The 10,468-nt window shown below is 54.4% G+C and overlaps 1 protein-coding gene across 1 annotated transcript; it reads left to right on the plus strand.

Annotated features, from left to right (window-relative positions):
• The first annotated feature begins 308 nt into the window (after window positions 1-308).
• Window positions 309-2,666, plus strand: BHLHE41 (basic helix-loop-helix family member e41). Its single transcript, XM_040062500.1, has 5 exons — window positions 309-512; window positions 755-818; window positions 1,102-1,209; window positions 1,430-1,541; window positions 1,660-2,666. The coding sequence occupies exons 1-5, from the start codon at window positions 451-453 to the stop codon at window positions 2,664-2,666; spliced, it is 1,353 nt and encodes a 450-aa protein (XP_039918434.1). The 5' UTR covers window positions 309-450.
• Window positions 2,667-10,468: the final 7,802 nt, after the last annotated feature.

Below are 10,468 nucleotides of genomic sequence, written 5' to 3' on the forward strand. Positions count from 1 at the left end.
TAACGCCGACGATGACAGCGGCAGCAGCGGTGACACGGGGGGAAGCCGCTGTCTCGCAGGGCGGCCCCGGGCGGGCGGCGGGACCCCCCCCGTCCCCTCCCCGGTCCCGCCCCCGCCCGCGCCGCACGTGAGCCGGGTGCGGGGCTGGCTGGCGGCGCGCGTGCCCCGCGGGCAGGCGCGGCGGCGGCGGCGGCGGCGGCGGCGGGAGCTGCGGGCGTGTGCGCGGGGAGCGCAGCGAAGGCGGGCAGGGGGGGAGCGGCGGCGGCGGCGGAGGCACTTGGGGGGGGTGGGGGGGGGGGGGACGAACCGCCGCACACTTTTGGCCGCCGCACGGGAGAGGGGGGACGGAGGCTGCATGTGCGCAGCGTCGCTCGCGGATCTCCCGAGACTGATCTCAGCATCCCGCAGGCTCAGTCAAAAGCAGCGACGAAACATCAGCCGCTGCCAGACATGGATGAAGGAATCTCCCGCTTGCCGGAGAGGCAGCTACTGGAGCATAGGGATTTTATAGGGTAAGGCGCCGGGGCAGTATCTCCGTCTCGTATCTCTACGGCGTTTCGTCTTCTTGAGAAAGTGCTGCGAAGCGCTGGGAGCGGCGCCGGCTCCCCGGCGGGGCGCGGGGCTCGCCGCCTCCCTCCGCTGGCGGACCCGGGCGAGCCCTTGCCCGGCCCTTCGGGCAGAGAGCTCGGCGCCCGTGTGCCCGCTCGAGGAGGTGCTGGGCAAGCTGTCGCTGCATCTTTGTGTTTTTCTCCAGGCTGGACTACCCTGCCCTGTATATGTGCAAACCCAAAAGAGGCGTGAAGAGGGACGAGAGCAAGGTAAGAGTAAGTTTCTGGGGCTCTCTTCTCGCTTAACCGCTTAACTGGGGTCCGCTGAATTTTGCGGAATAGCGTCGCTCCCAAGAGCACCCCCGGGGGGGCCGCGAGTACAACTCGCCCCCCGAATCGCAAGTGGGTTTACGAGCGAGCTGGCACGGCTGGGAGAGCGGTGCCTTGACGATAATTTGCGCGGCATGTGGTCCGCATGACATTTGTTTTGGTTTTGATCGGCGTTCCGAGGGACTCTGCCTAACGCTTGGGTTTTCCGGGCTTTGCTAATTAGGAAACGTACAAACTGCCACATAGACTGATAGAAAAGAAGAGGCGAGACAGGATTAACGAATGCATTGCCCAGCTGAAGGATTTACTGCCCGAGCATCTGAAACTGACGGTAAGGTGCCCAGGAGCGTATATGCCCGTGCGGATGCAGGCGCCGGCAGCCTGACCGCGGCGGAGCCCCCGGGACCCCGGCAGCCTGCCTGCTGCCCGCCCGCCGTCCCGGCCCTAATGCCTCGGGGACCGATCTCACCGAAGTTAACGGAGGCGGCGTTTGGCGGGAGCCAAAACGTGCCGGGAGGTAGCCAAGCCGCCCCCTACCCTTGCCTTTGCAGACGCTGGGACACCTGGAGAAAGCGGTGGTGCTGGAACTGACTTTGAAGCACTTGAAAGCGCTAACAGCCTTAACAGAGCAGCAGCACCAGAAGATTATTGCTTTGCAGAATGGTAAGCGGGGCCCGGGGGGCACCGCCGCTGGGGCGCGCCGGGGGCGGGCGGGGTGGGGGGGCGCGGAGTGGGGCACCCCATGCCGGAGCCGCTGTTAAACGCTCGGTCTCCCCCGCAGGGGAGCGGTCCATGAAGTCTCCGGTGCAGGCCGACCTGGACGCCTTCCACTCGGGCTTTCAGACGTGCGCGAAGGAAGTGCTGCAGTACCTCTCCCGCTTCGAGAGCTGGACCCCCCGCGAGCAGCGATGCGCGCAGCTCCTCGGCCACCTGCACTCCATCTCGTCGCAGTTCCTCCCCGGCCCTCAGCTCCTCTCCCCGCCGCCGGGCCCCCTCAGCAAGGGATCCTCCTCCTCTTCCTCCCCGCCCGCCCCCCCCTGCGCGCCGGGCCACAAGCCGGAGGGCCAGGCTAACTGCGTGCCCGTCATCCAGCGGACTCACGCCGCCGAGCTCAGCGCCGAGACCGACACGGACACGGACAGCGGCTACGGCGGGGAGGGCGAGGCGCGCCCCGAGCGCGGCCCCGCGGCGGCGGCCGGCGGAGCGCTGCCCGCGCTGGCCATCAAGCAGGAGCCGTCGGGGGACGAGGCGCCCCCCGCGCCCAAGAGGCTGAAGCTGGACCGCGGCGGGAGCCCCGTGCCCGGCCCGCCCGGGCTGGCGGCGCGGGGCGCCGAGGCGGCGGCGGCGGCGGCGGCGGCCGCGCTGGTCAGACCCGACGCCGCCCTGCTGGGCTCGCTGATGGCCCTGGGGGCGGGCGGCGGCGGGGCCCCCTTCGGACAGCCGGCGGCGGCCCCTTTCTGCCTGCCCTTCTACTTCATCTCCCCCTCGGCCGCCGCAGCCTACATGCAGCCCTTCCTGGATAAAAGCAGCCTGGAGAAGTATCTCTACCCCGCCGCTCCCATCCCGCTCCTCTACCCGGGCATCCCGGCCCAGGCGGCCGCCGCGGCCGCGGCCGCCGCCTCCTTCCCCTGCCTCTCCTCCGTGCTCGGCCCCGCCGAGAAGGTGGCGGCGGCCGCCGCCGGGCTGCCCCCGACGCCCCACCTCCCGCACCCCTTCGCTGCCGCCGCCGAGCCCGCCGAGGAGCCCGAGCCCGCGGCTGCCGAGGAGCCCGGCGCCGAGGGCCCGTGAGACGCCCCGGGGGCTCCCCGCCGCCGCTGCCCTGCCCTCGGACTGAGGGGCCGTCGGGCCGGCACTTGCGCCCCCGGGTTCCTACGGAGGGCAGGGGTCGCCGGGGCCGGCGATCGCCGGGAGCTGGCGGCCGCGGGGTGCCGGGCCCGGCCCGGGGGAATCCCGCTGCCGGGGCGGCAGGTCCCGGAGCGACCCCCGCAGAGGACCGTGGAGGATAAAATTTGCTACTCAGTATTTTTTTATTGTTTGGCTTTATAAATGCATAAGTAAGGAAAACAAAACAAAAGAAAACAGAAAAAAGAAAAAAAAAAAAAAAAAGAAGAAGAAGAAGAAGAAGGAAGAAAACATAGTAAGGATACTTTTTTTTTTTTTTTTTTTTCTTCTCTATATAGAGTAATTAAATGTGGCACCTTATTTGATTTATACAGTGTGTCCCTAAGTCCCACTTGGGAACTTGCACTCGTTGTCCGGGAGACCTAGATGGGTTCAGGGTGAGGGCGGGGAGCGAGGCGAGGGAGGAAGGGCAGAGCCCAGCACCTGTGCTAGCACTTTATGGAGAACCGGAGCATGGAGGATGCACCCTGAGCCCAAACCTGCAGTGCCTTGAGCACCCGGGGATGCCGCTGGCTCCAGCAAGTTTTGGGTGTGCAAGGGAAGGAGGGTGAGACCCATTACATAACCTTGTGGGTGGTTTTTTTTGGTTTGTTTTTTGGGGTTTTTTTGTTTTGTTTTGTTTTTTTTTTTGGCTAAGGTATACAGGTGTGGCAAGTGCATTTGTTTTCACCCCATCTTTATTTAATTCAGTATGTTCCTGAGAGAGTCCCCCCCACCCCAAACCTTGCTGTATAAAATGAATGTTACTGCACTGAACTACAAAAAGAAACCCCCTTCTCTCCCCCAAGAGAACACAGAGCAGCTTGTCAGCCTGAACTCATTTTATCCTAAATTCCGAGTGACACAAACTGGAGGCCGTAGGTAAACACCTCACTGTGCAATCAGAAACGATTAAACCAGCTGGGGTAAGTTTCCCATATGGGTTCTTCCCTCATCCCATGCTCAAATACTGCGATTTCCCTTTCTGGAGACAAACCAGACGCCAGATAATCACACAGATAAAGCTTTTATAATAAGGCTTAAACCAAGACCTTGCCTAGATATTTTTAGTTTGTTGCCAAGGTAGCACTGTGAGAAATCTCACTTGAATGTTATGTAAGAGGTGAGACACCACAGCCTGGCGAGGAGTGTGTGCGTGTCCGGGGTCCGTCAGTCCGTTTGGTGCATCTGCTGCTGCTGTTGCTACTGTTTGCCTCAAACGCTGTGTTTAAACAACGTTACAGAAAAAAGAAAAAAAAAAAAAAAAAATCTTACTAGCCTACAGAGTGGCTGTATGTAAATAGTTGTTAATACATCCAATTAATGATGTCTGACATGCTATTTTTGTAGGGAGAAAAATATGTGTTAATGATATTTTGAGTTAAATATCTTTTGGGAGGATTTGCTGAAAAAGTTGCACTTTTGTTACAATGCTTATGCTTGATACAAGCTTATGCTGTCTTAAATTATTAAAAAAAAAATAAATCCTGTCTGCAAGAAACCAGCTGTTTTAGAACAGTTTAGTATGTGATATATTAGAAATCAATCTTTATATTCAGTATTTTCCAGCACTCCATGAATTCTATTATCTAAATATTTCCACACTATTTTGTGATTAAAAAAATTCTTACTAAGGAATAAAAACTTTAATACGCAAAATGGGGCTGTCTACTAATTAAAAATGCAATGATAAGACATGATAATTGGTGCTTTGAGCTTCAAACTGTATGACTGTGTGGCTGATGATGATTTAATTCACATTTTTAATCTGGTTTGAATTTGCTGGGTTTCCGTTAACTCTCTCTGGCAAACTCTGGTTTAATACGTGCACATTTCACATGGTGCGGAACACACAGGTTTCTTCCTGACATCTACTTTTCCCCTCTTCTTTTTGCAAAATACTCATCTTTAAAATTAACACTTGACAGCCCTGGTGCTGCATGGGAGCTCTCTTTGCTCACAAGGGACAAACTTTATGATTTGCCTGACAATCTAATGACGTATCATAATCTCTGCAGGAATGAATGATGGGTGTCCCAGCCTGGAAATACTCTACGAAAACCAAGTATTTTGTGGTTTGGGGAGAGAGGACAGGGGGAATAGAGTAGTGGAAGCAGGCAGATCATTCCTAGCATGGAAATGGAACACTCTAAAAACTTCCTCCGGTTTGAATAGCAGAGCTGTAGATCACCTTTCCTTGCAAAAATTCTTGCAGGGAAATAAAATTAAAGGAACCCCCTCAAACCGTAGCCAGCGTTTACGTAAGAGAGAGATGAAGGGAACGTTCCGTGCTCCCTCTGCTGGTTCTCCAATACCGGTGACTACACTGACATGGAATGAAGTTGGAATGGAATAAAAAGCTCCCAAGACTCAATCTCTGAAAACACAGGAGGAATTATAAATCGGATGGGAAAGAAAAAAAAAAAAAAAAAAAGAGGCACTCCTTTTAAATTACTGGAGTAGGATTGTTAAGAAATAGGCTTCTTCACATGGAAGCTGGAGTAAATTTAATTCCAATTAGAGATACAGGTGGGCTATCTACAAATATCAGTTGACACATAGACATGTTTTTTTCCCATAAATAATGGACCAAAGGCTGCTACAGTGCACCGCTCTATCTGCCGAAGTAAACTACTAGGTAGGGAAATGGGGAAAAAAAAAACCAAAAAACCTCTGTCTGGCTCCATCTGTCTTTGGATCTGATTCTGCTCCCTGTGTTGTCACAGAAATGAAAGTGAGCTGGGCTCAGCCCTTCCCCTCGGTAACTTTGACCTGCATACTTGATCAGTTTAACACTTGCTAGGCCAGCACTTAGGCTGGGATGAAGGTGCTGGCGTATTCCAACTTCTCCTGCCTGCCAGGGAGAAGGCCTGACAGCGCAAAGCCCTTCCTGCCAGATCACTACACAAACACAAAGGGTGGAGCCACAAGGACTTCATAAAAAGTTGTGCCCCTCCTAAAGAGCACAGTTTAAAACCTGAACATGAGCAAGGCTTTAGGTCTCCTTCAAATTTCTTTCCTTTGGGAATATGGATCGGTTTAGGTTTCACTGGGCTATAAACCCAGATCCTTAGAAGGTTTTATCAGTTTCAGTATTTACCATGTACAGTAACAGGAAGGCTTGTTTTTATTAGGCCTTGAATCAAACGTGCCAAATGATTTCACGCCAAGCTGCAGCATCAGTGAAATCTATTACATTTTATGACATAAAACATAAAGACAAATTATGTGTGTTCAGATAATCCCAGTGCCTAACAAAAGCAAACACAGGGAAAAAAGGTTTGTAATTGAGGTTGATAACCCACTGCTGCTGGAGGCAAAAGGCAAATGACAGTGGGACCCTAGTGTCAGCCTTAATTATTAAATTCCAGGCTTCCTCAGATCCCTTTGGAGCCTAAATCAATTTGTATGTCTTGAATTTTCTTGAGGTTAAAAACAATCACAGAAACACTGGACAAGAGCTTCCCATCTTTAAATATACATTCCCTTATGGAAGTGCTGAGAGTGCAGGCCTGGGTGCTACATTTACTGTTTGCACTTGAATCCATATTCTGCTGTCCCATAAACCACAAGATGAGTGATGCAAGCTTGATTTCTTAAGCAATAAACATTGAAAACAGATTTTATAATCCAGTATATTATAGCAGCACGACAGGCTCCATTAGAGTGTGCTAAGTAAAGATAGTTGGGAATGTTAAGCCAATGGAAGGCAGTACTATGTACCTCCAACTGAAGGACAAGGAATTTTTATATTTGGAAGGGTTGCAGTTACAGAACTTGACTATCAGCCCTGTTTGAGACAGGTCCGATCTACCATTTAAGCCATGTGAGTCCTTTTCTGGAGCACAATGGGCCTTGGTTTAGGTCCTGAGTTTGTGTTTTGGACCTTTGTTTGATTTTCACTAGTCGAGGCAAACTGAATGTCTGACATCCAACAAGCCTGGGGACTGTGTGCAAGGTGTGTTTCAGCACCTCTAAATTCCTAGCTGCCCTGTAACCTGGGACTTGCAACGCATTTCCTTTTCCCTTCAAACCTCAGCTCCTGGGATCATGTGATCCCTGCCGCCTTTGAGAAGTTTCCTGCCTTCTGGTTGCAGGAATGAAAATGTACAAATACAACCTCGGAGAAACAAAGTAACAAAAATGCCGAATATTCTCTCTGAGAAAAAAAAGCCTTGGATTTTTTTAAAGCCGGTTTCGCTCAGGGAAAGTCTGGGTCTCTGTTGACAGCCTCTGGTTCTCCCGCAGGCTCACAGCTCGCTCGGCAGCCGCAGAGAGAAGCCGGTGGCTCACCTGCCGCCGGCAGCAGCTGCGTGAGCTCCGGACACGTGCGGGCTGGATGTGAGCAAGGGCGAGCTGCTCCGCTCTCTGCATCCTTGCCGTGGCTCCAGCATTTCAGCCTGCAGGGCTGTCAATCTGTCACAAGCGCTAAACTCACGGCAGCCGGGATGAGGGCGCTGCCGCGGGCTGCGGGAGCTGCCCTGCCTGGGACGGGCTGTTCTGCCTCGCTGAACTCACGGGGCACCCAGCGGCAGCGCACCTGCTGCTGCCGCCGCTGCCAGCATTCCCCTCCCGGCCCGGCCTTCCCGGCGCCCCCGAGGATGCAGGCGATGCCTGGCACAGGCGAGAAGAGATCCCCTTATGTTTCAGCAAGCAGGGACGTTGATCCAAGGCGGCTCTACCGGGACCAAGGGGAGTTGTTTCCTCTGTATCCATAAAGCCCTGTCGGTTGTTCGTTTGGGTTTTTTACTTTGCTTTTTGCTAGATTTTTTTTTTTAGGATGTGAGCAAGGCACTCTCATAACTGAGTAATTTCTAGGGAATAACCACAGGAAAAGAGCCATGCAAATATGGCACCTTCTTCCTCAGCAGAAAATTGTCTCCCCAAGTGTGTTTCGATTCATACCCATAGCACAGAACAGATGAGCCGAGAGACACTGAAACAGATGCTATTGTCACTGTACAAAGGTTTCCAAGGTTCCAGCCCTTCTGTGGGTGGCAGGCAGGTCCACAGTCTTCCTCATATATGATGTTGTTTGCAAAGAAGCCCATCTAGGTGGGAGCAGCAGCCCCTTTGCATGGGCCTAATAATTATAGACTTGGTTGGAATGCACCGCATTGGCTTCAGGTTTGGAGCCTGTGAGCAGCAACCCCAATCAGCATTTCTTTGGTATGGAGACCACAGCTTCCAGCAAAGCTCATAAGGCTGGGCCCTAAGTTCCAGCTGCAAGACCTGGAATATGAGCACGTCCATCAAAAACACTCATAAACCACCAAGAACAGATGCTGTAGAAATAAGGCAGCCTGAAATGCAGGGGGGAAAAAAAAAAAAAAAAAAAAAAAAAAAAAAAAAGCTTCTCTTCACAGAATCCCAGAATGGGTCAGGCTGGCAGGGACCACAGGGGGTCATCTGCTCCCACCTCCCCGCTCAAGCAGGACCATCCCAGAGCACAGGACACAGGACGGCATCCAGATGGTTCTGGAATCTTTCCAGTGAGGGAGACTCCACATCTCCTCTTGGCAGCAAGATTTCCAGAAGCGTTTGCAGCATGGAAAACTGAGTGTCTCCTTTTAACATGTAAGTTTAACTCATCTGTTCTTCAGGGGACTGAGAGGCTGGAAAAGAACTAAAGCTGAAAAATATCTTTATGCTTTGCTTGAAACAAGAGGGCTTCAGTCTTAAGCTGCACAGGGGGAGGTTTAGATTGGCCATGAGGGAAATTATTTTACTGAACGGGTGGGTGATCAGACATTGGAACCGGCTGCCCAGGGAGATGGAGTCACTATCCCTGGATGCGGCACTCAGTGCCGTGGTCTGCTTGACAAGGTGGTCTTCGGTCATAGGTTGGACTCGATGATCTCAGAGGATTTTTCCAGCCTAACCGCTTCGGTGGTGCTGTGAAAAGAGAAGGTTTGTCCCACTCGCGCACGCTGTGTTTGTCCGGAGGGCAGGAGCGCTCGGGCAGTACCCGCGCACTCACCAGGCGCGTCAATGCGGACAGCAGTCCTGGGAGGCACCGCAGCGGGCCAAGGGGCCGCTTCGCGGTGACTTTGCCAGAGAGCCCCCGGCAGCCCGGCCGGTTCCCCGGCGATCCCGCCCTGCTCCGTGCCGCCGTCCTTTCCCCGCGCCCCTCCCGGCGCTTCCCGGCTCCCGCCTCGGGCCGAAGTGCGCGCCCGCCCCTCAGGCCGCCGCCGCCGTCACGCGCGCGCCCGCGTGACCGCCGCGCACGTTGCCCGGCACGTGCGCGCGGGGCCGCGCCCGCTGCGGGGGGGGGCGGGAGGGGGCGTGGGCGGGGCCAGCGGCGGCGGCGGCTGCCATTGGCCGGCGCGGGGCTCGCGCTCCGCCTCCCCCCGCGCGGCCCCACCTCCCCTCAGGAATGGCCGCCCCTGGGGGAGCGCGGCCGGGGCTCCTCTGACAGAAGCGCAGCGTCGATTGCGCTGGAGGAGTCTCGTGTGATCGTCGAGTCCAACCTGCGACCAAACGCCACCGCGTCAACCAGAGCATAGCACCCAGTGCCACGTACAGCCTTCCCTAAAACACCTCCAGGGACGGTGATTTCACCGCCTTCCTGAGCAGCCCATTCTGATGTAAGATCACCTTTTCTATGAAGAAATTCTTCCTACCCTGCACTTTTGTGGTCTCACCTTGATTATTGTGTGCAGTTCTGGTCAATTCAGTGTAGGAAGAGATTAAGCTGCTAGAGAGTGTCCAAAGGAGGGACATGGAGATGGTGAAGGGCCTGGAGGTGAAGCCACACGAGGAGCAGCTGAGGGCACTTGGTCTGTTCAGCTGGAGAAGAGCAGACTGAGGTCAGAGCTCACAGCAGTTCTGCAGCTTCCTCACGAGGGGAAGAGGAGGGGCAGGCCCTGAGCTCGGCTCTGTGTGACCAGGGACAGGACCCAGGGAACGGCTGGAGCTGTGTCAGGGTGAATATCAGGAAAAGGTTCTTCCCCAGAGGCACTGTACAGGGTCCCCAGGGATGGTGACAGTCCCAAACCTGACAGCTCAGGTTTTGGATAACTCTTGGGCACATGATGTGACTCTTGGGGATCACGTGTGCAGGGACAGGAATTGGATTTGATGATCCTTGTGGGTCCCTTCCAGCTCAGCTCATTCTGTGATTCTGTAATGTCCAACCTAAACCTCCCCGTCCTCTCAGAAAGGACTGCAGGGGTTCAGAGTCCCGGCATGCAAGAGTTTTGCTCGATGCACACTGAGCAACCAGAAGGCAACATTATGCACATATGGGCCAATTCTGTACTGAAAATAATAAGGAACAAGAGGCTTACAGCCCTTGAGGGCATCAGCTGGAGAGTTAATAAATCAGGGAAAACCTTAGTAGAAGCTGTTTATAAAATTAGATTCTTCTCAAGTAACAATGTTGTTACTGTGATATGGGATCATAGAATGGCCTGCGTTGGGAGGGACTTTAAACACCATCCAGTTCCACTCCCCTGCCACTGGCAGAGACACCTTCCACCATCCCAGCTTGCTCAGAGCCTGTCCAAATGGCCTTGGACACTGCCAGGGATGGGGCAGCCACAGCTTCTTTGGGCACCCTGCACGAGGGCCTCCCCACCCTCACAGGAAAGAATGTCTTTCTAATATCCAATCTAAACCTCCTTTCTGTCAGTGTGAAGCCATTCCCCACAGTCCTGTCACTTCAGGCCCTGTAAATAGTCTCCCTCCATCTTTCCTGTAGCCTCTTG

Source organism: Hirundo rustica, chromosome 4 (assembly GCF_015227805.2).
Source record: "Hirundo rustica isolate bHirRus1 chromosome 4, bHirRus1.pri.v3, whole genome shotgun sequence".
Taxonomy (NCBI): Eukaryota; Metazoa; Chordata; class Aves; order Passeriformes; family Hirundinidae; genus Hirundo; species Hirundo rustica.

Bases quoted from the DNA above. Each gene is read 5' to 3' on its own strand.
- BHLHE41 (XM_040062500.1), top strand. From the start codon at position 451: ATGGATGAAGGAATCTCCCGCTTGCCGGAGAGGCAGCTACTGGAGCAT. The intron at 513-754 runs GTAAGGCGCCGG...GTTTTTCTCCAG, and splicing joins GAGCATAGGGATTTTATAGG to GCTGGACTACCCTGCCCTGT. The intron at 1,210-1,429 runs GTAAGGTGCCCA...TTGCCTTTGCAG, and splicing joins CCGAGCATCTGAAACTGACG to ACGCTGGGACACCTGGAGAA.